Here is a 27,157-nt window from a genome sequence, read left to right on the forward strand (position 1 = left end):
TAGGCTGGTCCGGTCCAGGTATAGGAAAAGACACAAGCAGTCAGTGTATCTGTTAATCAGTCTTATTTTTAAGGGACTGGGTCAGAGCATTGAGCTCAGCTGAGGCACAATTACGCACAGACAAGACTGGGACAGACCAGGATAGGACACAGACATGCAGACACACAAACGTACACAGACATACGGACAGAAAGGCAAGACACAGTCAGATTCGGCCAGAGACAAAGAGCGATAAACAAGAACAAGAGGACACATGTAGGTACACAGATACAGATAGAGATGCATAGAGAACCAGAATGAGACCAAGACATAGAGACTGCTGCATGTATTTTTTGCATTTATAATTAAGTAGCAGACCCCTGTGCATCAAGGGGCTTCCTTAAACAATGCAGAGGATTTCCATGCCATCTTACAGAAATATTAATGAGAAGCTCAACAATATTGGAACATAAAGTCTTATATACAGATGCCAGCCTGGATGGTCTAGGAGCAGTCTTGTCACAAGTTCAGGAAGGAATGGAGCACGTTATTGCCTACACAAGCTGCAGCCTGCACCCTCCCGAAAGGAATGATAAAAATGACAGCTCCAACTGTTGGTCCTAAAATGGCTTAAAGACTAAGGACTTTCTCTGCGGAGCTTCCTTCGTGGTGTACACAGACAACAATCCCCTAGTCCATCTAAGTACAGCCTGGCTGGGGGCAGTTGAGCAGAGGTGGATGACTCAATTATCCAACCATGATTTTGAAATCAAATATTGTCCGGGCCGGAACAACCAGAACACCAACATTTTGTCTAGGTTGCCGGGAGAAGTGCTGTATGAGGGCTTTGACCAAGTTCCAGATAACTGGAAGGCAAGTTTCTGTACTTCATTTGGAAAAATACCAAAATAAATATCAGACACCTTGGATATGTATTCCACTATTTGCCTCTCCATCTCAAAAGGAAAGATCTGTCTATTCTTAATGTATCCAAATTATGCCGTTCTTCCCTGTATGTCCTCTACATCTTTTTGCAATCTCGACATGTGACAACCAGTCCCAAATGTCATGTGACAACTTGCCTCAACCAGACTGTTGTGCTAACTTTATGCTGACTACCTGACATGATGTGTCATAGCCTTCCTGTCATGGACACAAATAAATATGCCTCTGGGTTTTCCAAAAGTATTCAGTATTATCCATTATGAAAAAATGAGCAGGACTGGCATCTGTCTCTGGTGAATAAAACTGTACCAATAGTACCATCTGGTGATTTTGTTTATTTTTCTTTATAAGACTCTTCAAGCAATTAGTGAATGAAATTCTGCCACTGAAGAGTCACTTAGATAGAATTACTATCTGATGCACTGTCCTAGCAGATCAAAAAATATATTTTAAATAAAATCAAATGTTGTATTTCTCTCTGCTGGTGTATGGTTAGTTGTCTTCATGAGAAAATTAACACAATATTGGTTTCTTTTTAAAGTCTTCTCCTGAATCACAGGACAATACAATCAGCTGGTAGGATCCAGCACATAGAAGCAGGTGTGCGGTTCAAGGAATACACATATTGTGTCGACTGCAGACTGCCACACAGTCCCTGCTTCTCACTCCTAGGAGGGTTTTTGATTGGTGGTTTCAATTATTGGCACTAATTTCTAGTCTAGCAAATGAAACGCATAATAACCCACATTTTCACAGAGCAAATCAACCATTCTTGTTTATTAACTTTATTTCACTTTAATACATATGTTGAGCCAGGAATAAAACCATCTCTTGTATTGACTGCACCATTATTTTATTTTATTTATTTATTTATTTATTTATTTGTTTGTTTGTTTGTTTGTTTGTTTGTTTGTTTGTTTGGTCCTGGGTAGTAAGTGCTATTTCCTAATTGCTTATGCCTCAAAAGAATAGAAAATGGCTATTATTCCCCACAAACTTTGCTATTGTGACCAGGACAGTGATATTTTGAAATGTAATTATTTCCAATGAGAAAACGGGTGTTTCGTTCACATAAAGTCAGAAATAAATGACTCCAAAAGATTTAGAAGTCAGTCATTTTTTGAGATTTAGGATTATACTGTAAAGACCCTGTTCGCCCGTTTTCTCACTGGAAATTGTTACATTTAAAAATATGAAACTTTGAGAAAATGGGCGAATTTATGTCTTTACAGTATAATCGTAAATCTCGAAAAACGACTGAATTCTAAATTTATTGAAGTTATTTTTGTATTGCTTTAGTATAAATACATGTTAGTTTGGATTCATACATTGTTTTTTCCTGACTTTATGTGAACGAAAAGACGCAAATTTGCCCGTTTTGTCATTGGAAATAGTTACATTTCAAAATATGAAACTTTGACAAAACGGGCAAATTTGTGTCTTTGCAGTATAATCCTAAAACTCAAAAAATGAATGACTTCTAAATCTTTTGTAGTCATTTTTGTATTGCTTTAGTATAAATACATGTTAGTTTGGATTCATATGTTGTTATTTTCTGACTTTATGTGAACGAAAAGACACAAATTTGCCCGTTTTCTCATTGGAAATAGTTACATTTCAAAATATCACTGTCCTGGTCACAAAAGCAAAGTTTGTGGGGAATAATAGTAATTTTCTATTCTTTTGAGGCATAAGAAATTAGGAAATAACACTTACTACCCAGGAACAAAAATTGTATTACATAGTGTAATGAATTTATGAAAAGTAAATGCATGTGGAATGTCTTGTGAAGTAATTAGTTCCTGCTAAAGATGTTTACTGCTCACATGGTATCTAATTTCCTGTTACTAGTTTTTTTCTGCATTTCCTCAAAACCCTGATGATTGTCGGTTTATTAAATGATACTAAATCGGAGATACTGAGTGTGTTGCTGGTATCTTCTTCTCTACTTGTATCTCGCTGGCCTGCACCTCACTAATCCAGGTGTGTGTCTGTTTTCAGTTTTTACGAGTGTCTGAATGTAACCGGGGCTCATTCGTACTATAATGAGCCCGTTACAAAGTGACGTAACCCCTCGGTAAAAGTAGTACAGTGTTAAGCCTCCCACGGTAGGGGGCCCGGCCTTTTGGCATAGAGGGCTTAACGCTGTACTGCGCTGGAGCCGCTGCAGTGCGGAGCGCTCGGAGGAGCGCCGGTGGTGTGTGGCTCGAATCCCAGGGCGTGGAGCTCTGACCCGCATCAGCTACATGAAGGCTAACACCATGTTGCTGTGTATCCAAAGTCACAGAAGTTCTCCTCCTCCTCCTCGGTGAGTATGATGGGCTGCTGAGGTGGAGTCAGGACTGGTATATTTTCTGACACGTATGCGCTGCTGAAATTCCTGACATCCTTGTGCCCTCTGATGGTAGGGATGAAAGGAGGCTTCACCTTCCTTTCCAGCAGCCCATTCCAATCCACTCTCTGAAACGAGACAGAAGAATGAAAGGACGGTCATGATAAGGTGGTGCCACCTTCATGTGAAAGAGTGGTTATAAAACGGATGGGTGCGCCAACGTACCGAGAAGTAGGGATGCTTCTTCACCTCTGCAGCATCCCCTTCACCTGACCCAAGGCGCTCGACTGGAGTTTTATGCAGAAGCTGCAGAGGATTCAAAACAAGAAGGAGACCACGTTATTTTCCATTAATGTACTTCAAGTTGAAACATGATGTTAAAAATAAGTTCCCATAGTTGGAAGTACAGTGAGTGAGTTTGCGTTGTGGTTTGGAACCTCACTCCACTGCTACACAGTCACTGGGTATTGCTCCAATTCCATAACATTGACATTAACATTTAGGATACAGAGAGACAAACTGGAGGCAAGAACTTAAAGAACAACCCTGGCATACAGACCTCTTTCATTATGGAGGCGGCCTTTGAAGAGACGAACCAAGGATATCGCACTTCAGCCTCAACAATATTCCGAAACAACTGCTCTCCATCGTCACCGCGGAAAGGAGGCTACGGGCACAAGGAGAGAGGGATGAGAGCACATTAAAGGGATACTCCAGACCAGACCTTTGAATATTCACATTCTGAGCCCAGGGATGCAAAAACCACACAGACACAAATATTGTATACTGCGCAACAAAATGGTAAATTCACACCTTAGACATGTCTTATTCATCGCTGCAATAACTGTTAAGAATACCCACCCTGCCAACCAGCATATGAAAGATGAGCACACCCAGGCCCCACCAGTCCACTGCCCGGGTGTAAGATGCTTGGGTCAGGACTTCTGGAGCGAAATACGAGGGAGTGCCGCAAGGTGAACTGGTGTGATCTCCGAAACCGATGCCTAGCAAGAATAATGAAGAGGAGTCAGGGAAAAAAAACACATTGTAGTACCAATGTAAATTATACATAAACTGCTAAACTAGGAAACAAATACACATTTTTTTTTGTACCTTCCTTGCAGAGCCCAAAGTCTGCAATTTTCAGAAAGCCCTCTGAGTCCAGCACCAAGTTATCTGGCTTCAAATCCCTGAAATAAAAACACAGTATAATCACTTGGACTGCCGAATATAGAGAGAACTTGCCAGAAACACAAGAACTATTTCACTGTCAACCATTAAAGGACACATACATTTCTCAAACTTTTTGTATTCAGGTACATGTGTACACTGATTTTAGGACATGACGTCTATTATGAGGATTTGTGAGCATCACAATAAATCATGTACACAATCATTATAATAGAAATTACATTAAATGTGTGAATAGTTTAGCCTTGATCTCAGTGAGACTGTAGATTTTTTGCTTCTAGAAATTGCTGATGTGTGATAACTTACCTGTACACTATTCTGCGCTCGTGCAGGAATTCCAAGCCCAGCACCACGCAAGCCGCATAAAATCTGTTCAAGAAAAAGATCAACAACAAAGAAAGGAGTTAAAATAGTTTTCCTCTTTGGTTCTTAAGCTCGGATTGCACTCAAATGTCAATGAGCCAAACCAGCCAATTTCCTGTCAATGCAGGAACTCCAGCAATCCATGTTATCCGATTTAAACACAAAATACAAACACCACAAACTGCCATTTTGGTCATTTTTTAAAAGTGCATCTGCATTCCTTTTGTGATAATGATCATATTATTTTGTTGTACTTAGTTTTGTTATTTGGAGGTTGTGTGCTGATGTTTAGGAATCATAACCTGCAATAATGTCTGACCATATAGGTACACAGTCCTGAAACACACCTCAGGCATGACATCACTACTGCGGGCAGAGCGAGCTTATCTACTGAGATGGACGATTCTGCACACGTCACACGACTCAAAGTTTCACTTACATGGCCCTGGGCTCCTTAAACCTGGCTGCCTGCATGTGTGTTGAGAGGTTTCCCCCTGCCGCAAACTCCATAACGAAACAGATGTGAACTTGCGTCTGGAAGCAGGACAGGAGGTTCACCAAAAAGGGGTGCCGGACACTGCTGACGGTCTCCAAAATCCTCCTTTCACACATGACGCTGAGGCGAGACAAAAGCATGTGAATATACATTTATAAACAGCATTGGTGAATAATCCTGCAGCTGCAACAAAATGCCGACTTTCCTGCATAGTAAGAAAGTAAAAAAGTCAAATAAGACCTTGCTAATGCAGTGCATTGGTGTATTCCATAAAAACACTTGACTAGATTTATCCATCATTGGTCTGCTTTCAAATCCAGCAGCTTCACTAGAGTCAAAATGAAGCCTTACCTCTCAACATTACCAAGGATTACAATATCTCCTTTTTTCAGTGCCTTAATGGCCACCATTTCAGATCTATCTTTGTCCTCAGCAAGCAGCACCTATGAGAGCAACACAGAATCAAGATGGTCAAACTCCACTCTCAACCCCTAGATCTACATTCACAACACAAGCATTTAGTAACACATCCTTCCTAATGCTGCACTTTAATAAGTCACACGCAATGCTTGTGTTAAAGGTTAAAAAGTGCAAATAATTTCAAAATTGTCCACACAGATTTCTTAGGAATCTAGTGTCGTGCAAATATCTATTCTCCACATTTCCTATTAAATTACTGATCGTTGGTTCTGCCCCACATTATAACCATGATAACTCTGATTACTGGGATTTACCTTCCCAAAAGTGCCATGCCCCAGCACGGCAACAGATTTGTAGTTCTTGACACCAGAACCCAGAAGCCGCTGCCCCCTGCAGAAGAGAGAGGGGGGAGAATAGTCAGTTGCAAAAATAAAGGACAATTCACTTAATTCAATAATCCAAAGAGTTACTGTGTCGTAACTCCTGACATATTGCATTATCATAGATGGACATTCAGAATTTATTTTAAAATCACAGGAACGTCTTCAATGTATTTTGCATTCTCCAAGAGCTCTTACCAAATCCATGAGTTGTACTGCACTCCAGTCACTATCTTATGCAACGTTTAAGAGATCGAAGTGCTAATTTAATTTAATATATAATATCCTGTCATTCTTGTATTTTAGGAAGTTTCACAATGGAGTAAAATGTTAAAAAGTACCTCATATCTGTAGATGATGGAACAGCTAAGCTCCCCGGCTCTGGAACGTCAATCTCCTCTCGACGGTGGGCGTCTGGTTTTGCCACATCACTACTTCTGTCAGTCGGGATGTCAGTCACCACTACATCCTGCAAATTGAGCACTTTCATGTTGAGAGGAGGAACAACAAAACTGTGGCCCTAGAAAAGTTCTGTTCCCTAGGGATATTACTGACGAATATTATTTCAAAATAAAATACATACATAGATACATATATAGTTATTGGCCAATGTAATGGTCAATTCACAGGGTCATTTATATTGCCTGATCTCTATAATCACTTCAAACACACTTGAAACTAATTAGAAGCCTGTGTAGGGCTTTGAATAGTGAAACAGCAGTAAAGCAAATGACTCCTGATTGTAAAATGTCTGCATAAAAGTAAGTTAGAATATCCATTTGCTTTGAAACATGCTTGGCCCGGCACCTCTGCCATCGGCGCAGCCACCGCTGTGTAGGGCTCGTTACTGATAAAAAGTCATATATTACATTACATGCTGATTTTGATATGGCGCACATGAGTAAATGAGTCTTGTTGGCTTTACAGCTACTTCCGATTTAAACACCTCATCATTCACATGGAGAACATATAATATAGCATCAAAACACCCATGCGTTTGCTAGAGAAACTGTAATATTATCACTCAAATTAAAACTCTAACGCATTACATGAACTTGTTATTAAGAAATGCAGTGTTGTTACATTGTTATTACTGACGCCTCCCCCAACTCTGGCGCCGGCACATGAATTTCTGCTATAAATTTGCTTTTCCACCTGGTTCATTTGCTTTACCTTCTGACTCGGTCTTTCCACGGCCGTCGTGCTGGTCGCCGGTGAGATGTCGTGCCTGGAGGCGGCAGTGAGGCCCTGTGCCTCAGGCAGACCCTCTCCAGCGCCTTCCTCTACCTGCCCACCAGCATCGGGCTTTTCCGGGCGAGACGTGAAGCGCCTCCATAGCATGAGTGCCAGCACCACAGGATACACGTAGGACTTCCTCAAGATCGCCTTCAATCCCATCTTGTCTGCAAGCAGTTGCACCTGTTGGCCAAGAGATTCACTCTTGCCAGGTGGCTTCCACAATGTCAAGGGATGTGCACTGTCTGTGAGCTCTTCTCGATAATGAAGGCTTTGGCACAAGCAGAGCCGTTCAAGGTTCTGGAGTCCCTGTGACGTCACAATGGGATGACGCGCGTGCCGTGCAAGCCAGCAAAGTATGTCTGTTTAACGTCTCCATGGTTACGGTTGATTGCGCAGACCCTGCTTTATATACAAATATTAATGTACGCATATTTGTCATTCATGTTAATTAATTGCAGGCAATGGAGAAAATGCATATACATATATATATATATATAAAATGATCATTATTATGATGATGATGATGATTATTATTATTATTATTTGAAATGTATTGTTATGGAGGTTTGTTGCACTCAGTGCTTGTTATTGTGTGGAACCCAGTAGCAGCCCTTCCTGGTTATTAGCCAGTAGGACGTTAGTATTATGGGATGTCCCATGGCTGATTGCTCGCAGGTTCCCGGTCCGGACTGGGGCAAGAGCGGCACTTTGTACTCGTCAAGCACAGGTACTGGGTTTGTTTTCCTGATTTCTATAATTAAACAGCTAAACTGCGGATCGTCTGACCTGTGGACATATTTCAACCTCGCGTCCAAAATATAAAAGTGCGCACACGAGCAGGCAGGGGGGCTGGGGGCTCACGGTGCCACAGCTTGTTCACCAGAAACTCCTCCATCAGGGCTGGAAGCGGCTGCTTTCAATGAGGTCGCATATTTGTAGCGGCGCACGAATAGAAAACGGCGCCTCAGCCGATACAATCACAGCTGCACCGAAACAGCTGGTTGACGAGAAAGCGCGCCTCGTCTGCAGTATAATGGCGGTTCAAATGGGATATTTCGCTGCTGTATGTGGTTGTGAAGCAAAGATGTGTTTGAGTCCAAATCCGCCTGATTTCATGGATCGCATGGAGATTTTGAGGCGAGTTTATTGACTTCGAAATGAATTCCTCAATCCTCATTTTGCAGCATTAATTTTGAACAGACAGTGATCAAGGGAAGTGTTAAGACTTGAATGTAATAAGACACGAAATGCTTGAAAGTTGATCTATCTGCCTACAGTAATCTTTAACACATTAAAACAATACAAGTGGTCTGAAAGCGCTGTAATACTTATATGCACATCTATGTAAACGTTTTATTTTGCACTTTGTCAAATGAAAGTAATAAATATGTGTGTGTGTGTGTGTGTTGGAGGTGTATCCCTGGTGTCTGGACCTTGACTATACCTTGACCAAGACATTTGCACCCTGGCAAAAAGTAATTGACTACCCGTGCCGTAAAACGTCAATTAACACGCCTGGCGTTTAATCCAAATAACTGCGAGGAGCCGCGGCGTCAATTAGACCAGCGTTTGTATTAATAATCATCAGTAAAGAGACACCGCGGACACACGCAGGGTAAGAAGAGCCTGGAAAGATAATAGACCAGGCTTTTATTGATTGAGTTATTATGATCCATTAATCATTTGCTTTCCAAAGATGCAAACAAATCACATTCAGTGTATGGTGAAGTACACACTGGATTGGACACCAGATACCGGTGATTGTGTTAGCAGTGTAAGAGTCCATATACTGTGAACTGTCGCTAAATACACACAAAGCACCTCAACACGACTGTGGAAATACGCTTTAAACCCAGCCATCAACATTATACTTCATCAATGCATTGTTTATGTGGCAATGGACACAATGTACAGCAATACAAACATACAGCAATATATGGGTCAATGACGTGACACATGCATTCTGGAGTCCCAAGCATATTACAAATATTAGATGTATTTATTTGTTATTAAATAATATGTCTCAACACTCCTATCTTTATTCACTGATTGGAGTATTTTTCACGAGTATTTAAAATGTTAGGATCATCCAAAATGTCATACTGTCCACACCTAAAATGAAAATTCAAAAACTACAATTACAAATTACAAAAACGAATTAAGAAAACTATAAAACCTTAGATCTAACAGTTGGACATAATTGTGTGAGTGTTTGCATTGTTGTATAAAAATATTGCAAAGACTCTTAATTTCATTTAATTTTTACATGAAAGATACTTTTGTCCCCATATTGGGATTTGTCATTCCGGACAACAGACACTCAGGAGCATTTTTACATCATTGCATTTTGCTGGCCATGTGATGGACATTATCATTTAGAAGATGATGAAGGACCCCCAGGCTGTGCAGAAAGTTTAGTAAGTCTCTCCTAAAATGTTGATAATTTGACCTTTTCGATCACTGGTGCACTAGGGTACAAAATTCTGTGTCATACAGGGCAACACTTAAAAATCATTTATAATATAGTTTTTTGATATGTATATTTATTTGTGAAAGATGGCATTGAATAGTTGTAGGTCATAGTAATACATTTATATAAATTGTCAAGTAATTGCCTGATTCATAAGTTAAAACTTGTATTTTGTCATAGCAGGAAATGATCACTTTCTGTTATCTAACAATATCACTCATTATCTGGAGTGACTTACTTATACTTGTATTGTTTTTAGGAGTATTATTAAGCATGTAGGCATCACATTTACATTGTCATGTTGTTTAAATAACACAATGAAATATTTATAACATTATTTCTGTAGTTTTAATGTACATATTTTGTGTGGATGTCCTTAAATAAGAAACAAGATGGCAACATGGTCATTATTGTTTTGTTTTAATTTATGTTTATGTCATGAAGTCATTTGCAAGTTTTAAGAGAATATAAAAATCCAAGATCAAAAATAGCATAATTCCTATATATTTAATATGGTATGATATCAAAATGTTCAATATACTTTTTAATCTGTTGAAATATTACTGAATTGACTTCATGTCATTAATGACTTAGAACATTGTTGTCCCAATTTGTTTTTACATCACAAATGTTTACATGTTTGTTGTATAACCTAAAAATACTTAATGTGCTGAAAATTATTAAGTTAATGTTTTGAAATCTTATGTTTTACTGCTATGGCTTTATCAAATATGCCTTGAGTGGAAATGTATTGCTCACCTCTGATTATTTGCTGTTAATTTAAATAAATTATACATTTAGTAACTCTCACTCTCAGTTAAATATAGAATTATTTTTTAACTACATCTTTGTTGCTGAGACTATCTTGAGATATCATCCCGTATGAAATCTCACAGTATGTCATTCTGAGTAACAATATCAGTCAGGTAGGACAACACTGAATATTCTTGTAAAAATACAGAAGTCAGTAACAATAATGATATACTTTTTACTAGAAAGCATTTTTAAACATTTCCCAGCATTTTCCACTATTCAGCGTTATGTTTTGAGTGACTAACTTCACAAAATGTGCCGCTGTCAATAGAAAAGCCCACATTTGTGAGATTAATTGTGTTTTTTGTTTTTTTCTGGGCTGAATATGTTTGTTGAGATACATATGAATACTCATAACTCACTCTATGCTGACAAAAAACTAAAGTCAAATAATTTGCAAATCTATCTATGTTATCCGGTATGACATTTTTGATACTAGAAATAATGATTTATAATACAAAAGTATACATTATTTTCAGAAATAAACCTTTGAAATATATGCATAACATTATAATGAAGAGCTTTAATTTGTATTTTAAACTGTTTTTTTTTTTTTACCATTTTAAAATCCTTATTCATCACTGACCCATATATATATATATATATATATATATATATATATATGAGTAAATGTCTATAATTTTAATGGTAGGTGTATTTTAACAGTGAGAGACTTATAATGCCTTGCGAATTTCCCTCATTAACATGCAAATCCATTTATAACTTTTTTGAAATGCATTTTTCTGGATTTTTTTGTTGTTATTCTGTCTCTCACTGTTAAAATACAACTACCATTAAAATTATAGACTGATCATTTCTTTGTCAGTGGGCAAACGTACAAAATCAGCAGGGGATCAAATACTTTTTTCCCCTCACTGTGTATATATATATGTATACACAAACCTTTAAGTTGGAGGTATGGCGCCATCGAGGGAACCTCACAAAGAACCTCGACGACATTTAAAAATAATTGAGTGGAGTCATTGGTTAGGCAGAAGACATCAAATGGTGTTCTAGGCAGACTTTTCCATGATGTGAAAAGGTTCAAATTCTGAGTGTTTAACTTATCTTACTTTAAAAGAAGAAAAGAAAAACATTGATCAAACATTTGTGAGGTTTGATTAAAAGTGCAGTGACTCTGACCTACAGAATCTTTTCTGTTTGTTTGTTTTAAATATGAGGACACACCTACACACAAAACTGAATGTATCTAAGAAATACAGCAACATGTAAATCTATATATGCATATTTTTGGTTGTATTTTTTACATTGACAGAAAAGGCCAAGCTGTACATTTCCCTATGGCAAACTAGCCTTTTTATTTTGTAATAAAGCTGTTTACTGTCATTTGTGTTGAGTGTGTTATTACTCTGTATTCAAGCAAATAACACAGGAAGAAGGGTTTATGAAAGTGATACGACCTATAATATTTATGTCACTTTATTTGAATTGCACAAAATCCTTCATAGCAATGTAATGTGAGTGTTATAACTCTTGCAGCACCTTATACCAGTGTTATAATACATGTTAATGTCCTGGTTTATTGAATATACTTAATCTACATACTGAAATGAGTAGCTTACTTCCATTTAAGCAGCACAAAAAAGAGCAGCAAGTAAAAGATTGACATGGTCCTTCATTTGAGCTACAAAGGTATATATTTATTTTAAAATAAGAAAACAGTGACATGATCAAACAATAAGATACAGATGTACATCAATAATCCATTTAGGTCCACAATGAACAGAACACAATATTAATTATGATGAGAACAATATGTACCAAGCTGTGCATACATTTTCTTCAATTGAAATCTACAATTTTCTTTGGTGTCCTATGGCAAGATGTTATGTCCCATGTTTCATAGCAGAGTGTTATAACATTATGTCTTGTATGTATTTATACCTGCATTATGACGCTTTACCCCCAAAATCAGGACGAATCATTTTATGACATGTGGCATGCATGGTTATGTCAAACATTTCATAGGGAATGCTACAATCAGTGTTGTGAATACTTATGTGCCTGTTATGTCAGTTGGAAAATGGTTATGGCTGGTTATGAATGTATTATGGCTGTGTTATGTAGCCTTTATGTAGGCTACATAGAGGGGTGTTCAAATAAAGCGTTACCATGCGTGCACTGCTTCGAAGCACTGGACACATGCTCTCCATAGTGACATCAGCTGCTCAATACATGGTATTGCGACTGTATCGAGTGACTGGAAAGACAATAGTCCTCGGACATCAGCCAGGCAATATACAAATGAACCCATCGTCATCATGTCCACAAATATTCGGTCATTAAACCTGCTTTGTCAGCAAGGTATAAGTAACATTATGTAATAGTTTCTCTGTGATCAATATAAAGACTCAAGACTAGATGATGAATTTAGAGTAGGCAGTCACATTTACCTGATTAATGTCGTATGTTAAGTAGCCACGCCAAATAAATGCAATTAACTATAAGCATAGTCTACATTTCATATAGCCTAGATATAGTCAACAGTTACATGTATTTCCTGTTCATATATTTAGGGATGTGGTTGTGTGATGATCCAAGTGATGCTGATATAGAGTATCGCCTACATTTTGTTTATGACAGATATTGTGCACCTGGGAAAGTGATGGTTTATATAACAGAGGGCAAAGACTATATTGGGAAGTACAGAGAGACATGCTTGTTTAAACCAGAAGTGTCGATACTGCTTCGTGAAGCCTGCTTCGAGTGTCACATCACTAATTGTCGGTGGATATTTTAATGCATTTTATTGATAATGTGCTCTTCTCACACCCAGGGTGCTACAAGTCTAGAAAAAGATAAGAGTTGTGTTGCATCCATGTCTTAATGTCCAGTAAGCAGTTTGTAAGGACTGTATGAGTGACTGTCATATCAGGCTTTGTGGCCATGTAGATTTAGGAATAATTCTGAGGTCATGTGGTTTGTGGGTTTCCAGGGAATGGCATTTAAAAGAGGACATTTTATGATAAATACAGGTTGAAAGCTGCAAGAGACAGATCTTCAAAAATAAATGCAAAATCTATTTTAACATTGGAAAAAGCCTTTCTAGTGAATACATTCAGGGCCTGTAGACAGTCCACACCCCCTTGAGCTTTATTCACATTTTGGTGTGTCAGAGCCTCAGAGTTTCATTAATTCATTTTTTCCACTCATCTACACAACACACTCCGCACTGCTGAGGTGAGAAATTTTTATCATGAAAAAAATCTTAAAAATACAGCCTCCTCCAGCAGCAGCAGCCATCCCTGAGACTGACCTTGAAATAACGGTGCAGGCAGTCCTGGACGGAGCTCTGAAGGAGGAGGTCCAGAGCCCGGTGGGGGGAGGCCTCTGAGGAGACAAGTGCAGCTCCGCTGCTGCAGGAGAGACACAGATGGGGAGACACAGGGGCCACAGTTATTAAACACAGCCCGTGAGGAGTCAAACACATTGACCCCACTGGTCTTCCATCAGCCACTGATTTGTTTCATTTGAAAAAGATCAGACACAAATGGGGGGTTTGTTCTTAAGTTCTGTCCTTCACACCAATTTCATTTTTCAGATCAGTGCTCTTCCTGCAGGTCATTATCTCTGACCACAGCCCTGCCATTGACTGCAAAAAAGCAAAAGTGCCTCAAACTTATGCTCTGACATCGGGAGCAGCCTGGCTGTGAGTGCTGTCCTCTGATCTCTACTGCTGGGGTGTGAGACTGCAGTGGGGAGCCCATCTCCTTCCCTGAGGGAGTGTGGCACTTATTTACCCTGGGGGCTGTCTGGCAGGCTGAAAAGAGCGTGTGCATATTCCCTATTCCACCTTGCACAGTCAGTCCATGATTGTCATACGACGGTGAAATTAGTTTGATTCTATCGATTGATTGATTAGATGGGTTGAATGGCCTCCTCTCATTTGTAAACTTTCTTATATTTTACGTGCACTAAAAGTGACATGACCAATGAAACACGAGAGGAAGACCTGGATTGGTGGAAAAGCTTATCTGCGTGTCTAACCGCAAATAACTGTACAACAAACCAAATAAATATAGACAGACAATATATAACAAGCTATCGCGGAGGAGCTGGGGATGAATGGTGCCTACTGATGTAGCTAGAATTCTCCTAGGAAATGGGTAAGCACAGATAAACAACAAAAAGGAGACTTACATTACTTACAAAGATTTGCAACTTCAAATAAACACACTGAAACATGCTCTCTGCATTTGTGTCTTTATGGTGAGGGTAGTCTGAGTGAAATCTTTATTATTTAATTTTTTACATATTTCTAAATGATTTCTTCAGCAGCCCCGTTGTAACCTCAAAACATGTCAGGTGACAGAGCTTTCTGTAGACATGCCTCGCAGCTGAAGCTTCCAGAAATGTCTTAAAATTCACCTATTTTAAAAAGCTTTTAAGGATCTCTGTTAGTTGCAAGTTTTTAAATCCTCATAGGCATTCTTACATGCTTGCTCCCCATTATTGGCTGACCTGCTTGTTTTGTCAGTATGTTTAAATTGCCACTATTGTGCTGCTTGTTGCCTTTGCTAACTCACAGAGTCCCGAAGCTGAAGGTCATGCTATCCGTTCTGCATATCCCCGTCCGTACACACGTCTTGCTTGTGGCTCCTGACAGTCTGCATGGGCTGCACTCGATGGTATCAGTTCAGGTTTGACAATCGTGATTGCAACCATTGCACAGAATCTGATACGCAAAAACAATAAACATTCAAAACAGAAGTTACAAAGAAACATTATGCATATTTAGTGTTGATTGTGTAATCTCTAATATAGGACAGTTCCTAGGACAGACAACAGACAACACATACAAATCAGACAAAAGGCGTCCAGAAATGGCTTGTACCCATTGATCGCATAATAAGCAAGAGTAGTCTGTTCCTGCTCCCTTGTTGTGGGTCCAGGACATGTAAAAGAAAGAAATACTCATACTATAGTTAGAGCATCCATTCTAGGAATAGTCTTGATTGGAAGAGACTGAGTTAATTAATTACATTTGCCATTATATTGTTTGACCTGAGCCCAACATTTACAGCACACCCCTCTATCCTGTCCGTCCACAAACACCGGTAACAGCATTGTGGGCCACTTCAGGTCTTTTCAACCATTTCTACTTGAAATTTTGCTAAAACATCTTATAACAGGATAAATCCTATGAATTGTTTTGGAAGAAACTTCTTTAACTTCATTGGCGAGATGATACCTAACAGAAATCTTAAAAAAACTAAATCAGTTTATATTTTTAAAAATTGCATTCCAGTAAAATGTTGCAGGGGGAATAGAAATACATCATTTCCTAGTTTGTTTAATGTCACATTTCCTATTTAAAATATCCACGTCCTCCAGCAATAAGGATGATGTCTGAACAACAGTCTCTAGCTGGCAAACCTCCTTATATAATCTTAACAGTAATAAAGTCCCTCTGGGAATTGCAACAAAAACTATTGCAAATTAACTGGATTTTTAAATGCATTGAAGAATTCTGAGTAATTAAATAATTATATTTTAATTTAATAATTATGTTTATATATTCATTTCCAAGTCAATTGTACCCGTTTATGAACAGTAGCAAGTTTAACAGGGATTTTATTCACATCAAAATTACATAAGAATTCAATATCACCAACCTTCCGAAAGATAAATCTAGTGAATACATAACTGATCTAGATATTCCTTCATTCTTCCATAATAGAACACGGTCTGATACAGATAAATCCCTTGTTCGTGATGGGTTAGTGAACCCAGGTGCGCAGCGACAAGGCAGATCAGGCTAGCAGGAGGTCAAGGGCCGGTGAACAGTACAGTGTAGGTCATGGGATCAGACAAACAACACTAACTAGGTAATCCAAAGAGCGATGATCAAAACACAGAGCGCTCTACAGAACTAAACATTCAGAAAAGCAAACTCCTAGAGAAGGCAAGACTTCACAGAGAACAAAGGGGTATATATACAGGAAGCAGGTGAAGCAAGGAAATGAGGAACAGGTGTGCTAATGGATTGGGGAACAAGGGGCAATAATTCAATAATGAGGTGAAGAGGAATGAAAGAGACAGGGGAGACATAACACTGGGGAAAACTAAGACCTCTGGTGGTGAAATGTAGACATGACAGGAACCCCCCTCATGCTATATATATCACAAACCAAGAATTACAATTATTATTTTTTTCTATAATGGGCATGAAGTTCAGACTACTTCTTTCTTCCAGATCTTAACATATCTTGGAATTAAAATGTGTAATCACCTTTTAATAGGAATGTCACTGAAAAGCCCAGTAAAGAATTTATGTCTTGAAGCACAGAGGATACAGTATTTATTTAACATGCCCGGCCTGGAAGCTCTCCACCTCAGCAGAGTCTCTCTGAACAACACAATTTAACAGCCTTTTATACAATGCATGACGCATGGTTCTGTGGGCAGGGTCAGTCACATGCTTCCAAGAAGCGTTGCCCCAAGGTCAGGTCGTGGACCTTTGCAAAGAGGTTGTCTTCCTGGTGGAAGTTGAGGGATGCAGAAACCAGATGGCTTCCCTTGATGTACTGGGAGAGGTCCGATCCCACGGTCATCATTAGCAACTGTCAACCAATCATTAACTAAAACACTTCCTGCCAATCTGGGGAACCAATTAACAGACTTTTAACAAACAGCTGTGGACTCTCTCTCCACTATGTGATCATTATATCATTGACAGGAAATTATAACAAATGTACCTTATTGAAATTTGCTCAGTCTGCATACTATTATTCATATAAAACATTATACAGTTTATATAAAGCATACTGGCTCTTCAGTCACAGATGTTGCTTAACTCACAATCTTCTAAGGCAAATCATTCAAATTCTTTAACATTTAACAATAATCCACATACAGAAGAAATCTATTTTGATACTATCAAAAGCCTCCTAAATACTTAAAACCCCAAAACTTGCAGTGTTTTAAACAAACTCATGCTTCTGTGACAAAGGCTTTATACAAATCCACAAACAAAATTAAGCTGTCTTCATGAATGAGGTCACTGTAGTCCAGTGGTTTTCAAACCGGTCCTGGAGTACCCCCTGCCCTACTGGTTTTTGTTCCAACCGAGGTTTTAATTGCTTAATTGAATCCTTAATTGACCTAAAAAAGCAATATACCATTCAATTAAGTAATTAAGACCTCGTTTGGAACAAAAACCAGCAGAAGGAAGGATCACACCCAAACACTCGAGTAACTGATGTAAAAATTAGGAAAAATTACAAACCATGCCCATTCCAAATATAAACAGTATTAATCTTATATATCCTTAAATGACCGCATTATAAAAGTGTAAGATTTCAAGGTAAAGTAAGATGCTGATGGACATTTCATTGTTAGCAATGTTGTATTTTATGTTAATAATGGCAAAGCTTTTTTTTTTTCTATGATCATTGTTTTCTATCCTGTGGGTCTGCTGTGTACCGTTAAGATACTTTACATCGTGTTGTAATCCTACCATTAAAACACTAATACAAAGTTTTAAAGCTGCAAGGCACATCTACTGGTTTAATTTGAACACGTTGTCACATGACAGCCATGGATTCCGGGATGGAAGTGTTTTAAGTGTTATTCTCACGCGTGTAAACCAGCCTTTCTGGCACTTTCCTGCAAAAAACACTAGACCACTGCAAAAACTGTACTAGAGCTGATTTGTGAGCAAGTTAGTGGTTAAAACACACAAGTCAACTCTGCCATAGACGCCATCAACACTGAAAATACATTCACTTTGTAGGGTGGTACAGAAAGACGCACTTCAGCCAATCTTGCAAGGACAGGTAGTCGATACTGGTTCATTTTCCACCACAACAACAGGCTTTTCTTTCGTTTCATTATAGTTACACCAAAATGTCTTCAACCTCAGTGGGGTAGGAGCGGGTGCTGCATGCAGTTATTATATTAATTGTTACGTTAATAAGTGGGCATTATTACTTATTCTGGTCATATTATTTCATACAAATACACAGCGCAAGGAAATGTTTAAAACACATTTATTCATACTTTTAAATATTTAGAATTGGGAAGCATGGACAGAGAGATTCTAGAGTCTGTAGGGGCCCTAGGCAGAATATTTCCGGGGTGTGTGTGGGGGGGATGCCGATGTGTTTTCTCCTGTGAGAGCGGAGGGGGGGTGCTGATGGTGTTTTCTCCAGTAGCGGAGTTTTTCTGGTAGCGGAGTACTATTGAAGATGGTGCCAAGATATTTGTACTGGTCTACAATGTCCACCTCCTCGCCATGGATGATCACCGGGGATTGCTTCTTTGTTTTCAAGAGAGGTGGTTCAAAGAATTCCAGTGGCTCCACTACAGTCCTAGTGTGAATGGAGTGTTATGCTTCTATTCCACAAAAGCTTTCAAAAGCCAGAAATCACCACTTGCAAAAAACTCTGATGCTGCATTTGTAAACTCTTGATTCAGAAACTGGAAAAGAGCAATAGAAACATTTGCTTTACATTCAAGCACCAGTCACACAAGGTTGCCATGAATACACAGTCATCAAACAAGTCCAGTTGATACCCAACTGTCCACAGTTAGAGCTCTCCAGCAAGAGAGAGCAAGATCATGCCTCTCAAAAATAGTGGGTACTGTGCAACTTTTAATTAGACAGAGTTTAGCTCTCAGGGGCCATGAGGACAAGGATGGAAATCTATACCAAACACTGAAAATGAGATCTGAGGATGACCCAGTTCTTGCTACATGGTTGACAACACAGTGCCATGATTATTCAAGCACAAAAGTTCAGAATGAAATCCTGTGTTTATTGGCCAACTGCATTGTCAAAGATATTGCCAGTACAGTCCTCAATCTACCACTGTAGCAATACTCGATTATAACAGATGGAACTCAACAGGAGTTATTCTGTGTCCGTTGTGTGGATCATGACCTGATCCCCCATAAAGCATTTGTTGGATTATATCTGGAGACAACCTGGCAAAAGTTGCTATGGATGTCCTGCTGCACCTTAACTTGCCCATCTCAAGTCTGCGTGGACAAACATATGATGGAACACCAACCATACTAAGAGAAAAGCAGCCACTTGCTCTGCATGTCCATTGTGGCCTTCACTGTATAAATCTTGTCACACAGGCTGCCTGCACATCATCACCTCTGACATGTATTGCCCAGAGTGAATACACAAGTCTGTATAGGCAATTGGGGAAATTAGCAATCCACTCAGTAATAAGCCTTAGTCTGTAGAGTTCAGCTTGGAGCAGATCGCTACATCTGATGGCTCAGACACAGCAACAGCAAGAGGGCTTCTTGAGAACTTTGAGAAAGGGACCACAGTCCTGGGACTCCTTTTAGCCTCTATGGTCACAGAGGAGTTGGAGTGCCTGAATAGCAGCTTACAGAAGAGAACAGCTGCAGTGGCTGGAATGCGTGCTGCAGTTGAGTGTGTGAAGAACACATTACAGGCAAAGAGGTCAGAGGATACATTTAAACAGATATATGACAGAGCAACAGAGATGATTGGAAAGTTCAATTTACAATCAATTCAGATGCCTCACATCTGGAATCCATCTAAGCACTTCACTGGAAATGCTGCTTCTTATTCTCCCACATCTTCTCAGGAATACTACCAGGCTGAGTTTTATAAGATGCTTGATACTGTGGATGTGCAGCTGAATGAGCGCTTCAATCAGGCCTGCCTATAAGAGCTTGACAAACTTGCAAGGATTCTCCTCTCAGGAGAGGTTAATACTGTGGTGGACCAGTACCCAGAGCTGAACAAGAGATTGATTGATGTGCAGTTGTCCATGTTACAAATTCACCACCAGTATAGCACAAGTACTGAAGCTGCAACTATCCTCAGAGACCAGCTGCCTGAGGTCCGTGGTCTTTTCAGCCCAGTAGAAGCACTTGTTAGACTTCTTTTGGTTGTCCCTGCTTCCTCTGAAGCAGAGAGGAGTTTCAGTGCTTTAAGAAGGCTTAAGTCCTGGCTCCGAAGTACAGTGAAGCAAAGCCACTTAAACCATGCAGCAGTCTGTCATGTCCATCAGGACAAGTTGGATGGATTGGACAGAAAAACTATTTGCCAGCAGTTTGTCTCTACAAATGAACGAAGAAAACTGGCGTTTGGAGCTTTCAATTAATAAAGAAAAATGTTAGGATGTAAGAAAATGAAGAGAAGGAAAGAAAAGTTGATAAAGTTGATAAAGTTGTATATTCATTTTTATAATTATTTTAAAGAAAGTATTTGAATAAAGGTCATCAAAAGTAAGTTATTGTACTTTGATTTAGTAATGTATCAAAATTACTGAATGTAGCATATGAACCTGGTTTTTAAATATACACAAACATATTGATATCTTACATTTACTTTTGGGCTATTTTATACATGTTATAATAATGTAGGCCTATAGTACTATTACCTTTTATATCTAGAAATAAATTCCTGACCTAAAGGTATTACCTGCAGAAAAATATTTGTCCCCCTCACATTTGAATTCAAACCTACACCCCTGATTAAAATGCCAACAAATTACAAACTACATCTTTCATAGTTGTTTTGCAAAGTTACCTCTGTATGAATTCCAGCGTTGATGCCAGTTCTGCAGGGCACTTGATGTTGAAGATTGATGTAGTAGGATGCCATCATCACAGTGAAAACTGTTTTCCTTCACAACAATCCTGTCAATGCTTAGCATGAAGCATGTCGCTGTCAACAGAGAGACTCCTGAGATGATAAGAATAAAAATAATTAATATTCTGCATGAACGGTCATGTTCATTTCTTAAGGAACATTTTGAACAGCAGAATAAGTATATGACACCTCAGATGATACAGTATGTTAAATAACTCAACACAAAACATTATGCAAGGTGAGACTGGAAGACTTGGTGAAGGTATTTCATCTCCTAAACAAGTGTCACTGGCCTCATGAAACATCAGCCCGTCATCTTTGTGAAAGTATGCAAGGATAAGTAATATTGTCCCTGGAACTTCTGGAACTTGATTTTCACTGCTTTTTCAGCATTTTCCAGTAGTGCGTTTACTTCAGTTACCTTTTTATTTTTCCCATTACCAATTATTCTAATGTAGGCAATAAGTCTCTTCCCTTTAGATGACAATGTCTCTGTCAGAGTGTCTTCAAAATGTTTCCCCATAAGTTCCTTGAAATGAATAAGCATGCCTGTCATCTCAAATAGAAAGGGTCAATCTCTCAACTGGGTTTCAACTGGCATGCATCACAAGAAATCCCTTCCCTGGGAATAATAGGTGTAACAGTCCTTCATAGTTGCACTTCTGTGGTGTACTGCTTGAAGAAGAGGAGCTTTATAAATCTCTCTTCGTCAGTGGAGCTGAATGAACAAGGGAGTCAAAGAGTCACCGTTACAATTTAAGAAATAGGCCAAATATTAATAAACAAAATATACATGTTTGTACGTATGTAGGATTACTACAATTTACACAGGGAGATACATGTAGTCACTTCAAAACTTTTAAATAAACCTAAAGTGCATTTACAGATTGGTCTTTGAACAATTCATTGTTATATACTAAAACATTACAACAAGAATAATCATGTTGGCTATAAACCACAACAGAAAACACTGATATCAGGGGGGGAGGGACAACTAACTGATGAGTAGCTTAATTTAGACATTACACAAAACAAAATGCAAAACAGACAAGGAAAGGTTTAGGCAAGGGCAGATAACACATTTGTTGTCTTAAAAGCATACTGTACTTATTCTTTCCTTTCAGTGCAGGTAAAATAATTTGTAGGATGAATGCTGAAATATACAATTCCACTTAGAATGCAACAATCAAAAATGTCAAATTACATAAAACAAAAGGGGACATACTGACATGTCACAGTACAGCTGGATATCAGTTTTCTTGCCGGAACTGGTTTAAGAACCGTGAGCAGATCCTCCTCTTCTATGAATTTCAAATCTTCAGCAGTATCTACACCCAAGGTCATAATGGTGTTTACTGAATTGAATTCTTAATTTCTCAGGTTTGGCAACACTGACTGGATACAACTCAGCAATGTATGAGTTTCTTCCCTGACATTTTCCATGCCTTTTCATAGAAGAAAGAATACACCTAGATTTAGTCAATTGTTCACAGCTAATTATGAAACTATCACTTAATCTAGTCAATTTAAGCAATGGCTAATCACTTAACCAGGCTCTTAACAGGGGGGGGGGCTTAAACTGAAACTGGAGTGTTTTTTAAAGAAATTACTTGAAACCCACAAGTTGTGAAAGCTGGTAATGGATAAAAGCCACTAAGGAAATTAACATGCATGGTATAGTTACCATTTGTAACTCACAATCCTAGAAACCTCAATATCTGAAACTGACTTGTCATTTTTCAGTGCAAATTACAATGTCTGTTGTAAACAGACAGGTTTTTAAGTACAATTCTGGCACATTTTGTGGCAACACACCTAACTGGCTTTCCAACATGCTTTCACCTGGAGTGTCTTCCGCATTCAGAGCATCAGTCACGGCTACCATCCAGCGCTTCCACTTTCCCCACTAGATGTCGCCATCACGCTGCCTTAGCAGTCACTTCTGCCAGCTCTTCAATCATTCAATTATCATTCCTGCAACCCTTGCACTTGTTCAGTCACCCTCTGCACCTCCCATCCCGGTTCTCAGCTCCACATATAAACCCTCCACTCACTCCCAGCCACTGTGAAGTTTTGTACTACATTGCTGAGCTTTACTGACTGGGCCTTGATTAGTGCCGTGTTCCCTGGATTCCTTGCCTGTGGCCACGGCCCGTCTTTGCCTGGCCCTTGATCCGCTGCCCCGCGGTACTACACCGGTTCTGAGGACGGAGCCAACATTGTGACTGACTAAGAAAACCGGTTGAGTTTTTTCTATTTAGTCTGTGATAATAATAAGAACAACCATGCATTCTTAACCAAATATATGCTAAAGAAACTGAACAGAAATGGGTCCCGAACAGTGTTCCCAGACCGGACTTACTGGGGAGCAGAAGTCTAACCTGAACGCTAGTGAACAACCGGGTCGCCAACCCCGAGAGGCGCAGCAGCGTTGAATGTCTTGCTGGGTTCATCCACAGGACAGAAAAATCAATGCCACTCACCCGGCGAAAACCAAACGACAGTCATTGTGGAGCCCCTTGGTACCGTGGACCCAACCACTAACGCACAAGTTGTATCTCTCCATGTGTGTGCATGCGTGTGTTTGTTTCCTTGAGTAGACGGATGTCTGGAGTACAGGGCAGTCGCTTGTATCTACCGCCTCGATAGCAGGCAAGTCTTTCAATTCAAGTGGAAAATCGCTCCTCTTCATAACCTAAGGATCACGCCCAACATTTGTTGTGATTTTCTGTTCATACCTTTCTCTCGCAATAGCGTCTAAACTAGTACAGGACGGACTGTCCTTCATCTCGTCCATTTTGCTTTTCACTCCCGGCCTCCTTCTGAATTTCGCGCGTCATCAGAATCACGTGACTGCACACACGCGCTCCCTAAGCGCAGCGACACAAAATGGCGTCCAGGAGCGGGTGGCAGCAGCGGCGTAGGCAGCTTGAGAGTGTGGTGCGTCAGAAGCACAAAGTAGTTCCTTTGTTAATTCTACTTTTTCTACTTAATTCAATTTTTTTAAATGTTCGCTTATATAATAGCTGGCACACATACGCGTGTGTGTAATATATATATATATATATTTATATATATAATAGTGTGTGTGCTGTGAGAATACCAGAGCAACCATCTACTATTGATCTCGCTTGTAGCGCATGGATATCACATCTGAAAGTATGCTCCGGACCTATTGTTAACAAAAGAGAGTTGGCTAAGGAGGGTAATCCGTGCCAACATTAAACTATAAATAAATGTAATAGGAAATACATCAATAAATACGAAATGAATAAATAAATGCAGTTAAAAATTAAATCGAATATTTATATATTTAATATCGTATTTTATTATTTTATTCATTTCGTGATTTATGTATTTACATCCTGTTTTAATTTTGGCACGGGTTACCCTCCATAGTAAGGGCAGTAGTTAAGTTACTCTTCAAAGGAAAATAAAAAGTAATGTTTAAGTATAGCTTTACCGTAAAGCAAAGGTAAAATACAATTAAAAAAAAAAAATGTTTAAGTTGTTACCATAACTTTACAACAGAACAGTATTTTTGCAGTCAGATTACATTTTTAAAGGTTTCAATTCAATTCAGGGGAATGGCAGTTCTACAAAATGGTTCTGTACATTAAAAACAATTATGGATAATATTTGTAAAACTACATACATTTTGTTTTTTAATAGTAAATGTCCAGGTTATTCAGTGGATTTTAACCATATGTTAAAATGCGTATATATATTAACATTGGAACAATATAGTTAATTACATATTTTTAGAGTTTTATTTTAATTTTTTTACAGTGTAGATGGACATCATTTCACAACATTTCAGAATATTTAAGACTTAAAACATACGTTATAGTTAATATGACTAGCATATGCCCCAAAAATACTGGGCACTCCACACTACACACTATACCAGAGACACGATGGCCTCGACTCACAAATCATAAGAGATCTCTTAGTGAGTGAGGATTGGAGTTCCTCTCAGACCACTGTCACACTATTTTGTTTTTAGAAACTAAAGGAAACCGAGATTTTCCAACCCTGAAACCAAAATGCTTATAAGAAACCACACAGCAGACACTTTCACCCAGAGTGACTGGTTGCAACTAGGTGGTGAACTGTACATTAACAGCTAATGCTGCAAAGTCAGTTTTCAATCAATGGGAGGGATGAGGGACAAGGAGGAGAGAAAACGAACTCAAGACGACACGCAGGGAGCACCTGGTAGAGTCGAGAGAGAACCTGTTCTGTGAGCCTCCTATTAAAGTCTTGTCCTGAATCACAGGACAATACAATCAGCTGGTAGGATCCAGCACAGAGAAGCAGGTGTGCGGTTCAAGGAATACAAATATTGTGTCGACTGCAGACTGCCACACAGTCCCTGCTTCTCACTCCTAGGAGGGTTTTTGATCGATGGTTACAATTATTGGCACTAATTTCTAGTTGAACTGCAGCAAATGAAATGCATAATAACCTGCATTTTCTCAGAAGAAATCAACTATTCTTGTTTTGTGTTAATAACTTATTTTTTCTTTTATACATGTGTAGAGCCAGAAATCAATCCATCTCTTGTATTGACTGCACCATTATAGTAATGTCTTGTTCTTGCTGTTATGATTGTTTATTCATAATGTAAATGATGATTTGATTATGAAAAGTAAATGCATGTCAAATGTCTTGTGATGTAATTAGTTCCTCCTAAAGATGTTTACTGCTCACATAGTATCTAATTTCCTGTTACTAGTTTTTCTCTGCATTTCCTCAAAACCCTGACGATCGTTGGTTTATTAAATGATTCTAAATCGGAGCTACTGAGTGTGTTGCTGGTTTTTTCTTCCCTACGTGTGTCTCGCTGGCCTGCACCTCACTAATCCAGGTGTGTGTCTGTTTTCTGTTTTTACGAGTGTCTGAAGGTTAACAGAAGTTCTCCTCCTCCTCCTCGGTGAGTCAGGACTGGTATATTTTCTGACACGTATGCGCTGCTGAAATTCCTGACATCCTTGTGCCCTCTGATGGTAGGGATGAAAGGAGGCTTCACCTTCCTTTCCAGCAGCCCATTCCAATCCACTCTCTGAAACAAGACAGAAGAATGAAAGGACGGTCATGATAAGGTGGTGCCACCTTCATGTAAACGGATGTTGTGCCCCAACTTACCGAGAAGTAGGGATGCTTCTTCACTTCTGCAGCATCCCCTTCACCTGACCCAAGGCGCTCGGCTGGAGTTTTATTCAGAAGCTGCACATGATCCAGAACAAGAAGGAGAGAGAACGTTATTTTCCATTAATGTACTTCAAGTTGAAACGATGTTAAAAATAAGTTCCCGTAGTTGGAAGTAAAGTTGAGTGAGTTTGCGTTGTGGTTTGGAACCTCACTCCACTGCTACACAGTCACTGGGTATTGCTCCAATTCCATAACATTGACATTAACATTTAAGATACAGAGAGACAAACTGGAGGCAAGAACTTAAAGAACAACCCTGGCATACAGACCTCTTTCATTATGGAGGCGGCCTTTGAAGAGACGAACCAAGGATATCGCACTTCAGCCTCAACAATATTGCGAAACAACTGCTCTCCATCGTCACCGCGGAAAGGAGGCTACGGGCACAAGGAGAGAGGGATGAGAGCACATTAAAGGGATACTCCAGACCAGACCTTTGAATATTCACATTCTGAGCCCAGGAATGCAAAAACCATACAGACACAAATATTGTATACTGCGCAACAAAATGGTAAATTCACACCTTAGACATGTCTTATTCATCGCTGCAATAACCGGAATCCTACCGAGAACCTAACCTGGTTAACAAAATGTCCTGAAGGGGTTGCCATCGTAACCTGGCAATAAAGGCATGTGCTTCCGGTTCTGTATGCAGGAGAGATCTATTTTTGGAACTATAAGATCGGATTTCAAATAGTCTAATTAAGTC

General features: G+C 39.1%; 1 protein-coding gene and 1 long non-coding RNA gene across 2 annotated transcripts; both read right to left on the reverse strand.

Moving 5' to 3' along the window:
• Positions 1–3,101: 3,101 nt before the first annotated feature.
• Positions 3,102–7,504, reverse strand: LOC136715013 (serine/threonine-protein kinase N2-like). The gene is made up of 11 exons (XM_066692678.1): positions 7,280–7,504; positions 6,448–6,575; positions 6,041–6,116; positions 5,658–5,749; positions 5,250–5,426; positions 4,754–4,816; positions 4,370–4,446; positions 4,118–4,260; positions 3,816–3,923; positions 3,482–3,562; positions 3,102–3,384 (listed from the first exon to the last, which is right to left on the reverse strand). Exons 1-11 carry the CDS (start codon positions 7,502–7,504, stop codon positions 3,178–3,180), a joined length of 1,377 nt encoding a protein of 458 aa, XP_066548775.1. The 3' UTR covers positions 3,102–3,177.
• A 4,763-nt stretch (positions 7,505–12,267) lies between these two features.
• Positions 12,268–24,087, reverse strand: LOC136714837 (uncharacterized). Its single transcript, XR_010805057.1, has 4 exons — positions 23,973–24,087; positions 21,172–21,327; positions 15,176–15,324; positions 12,268–14,005 (listed from the first exon to the last, which is right to left on the reverse strand). It is a non-coding gene; the product is annotated as an uncharacterized LOC136714837 (long non-coding RNA).
• Between the last annotated feature and the right edge of the window lie 3,070 nt (positions 24,088–27,157).

This window comes from Amia ocellicauda, chromosome 19 (assembly GCF_036373705.1).
Source record: "Amia ocellicauda isolate fAmiCal2 chromosome 19, fAmiCal2.hap1, whole genome shotgun sequence".
NCBI classification, from domain to species: Eukaryota; Metazoa; Chordata; class Actinopteri; order Amiiformes; family Amiidae; genus Amia; species Amia ocellicauda.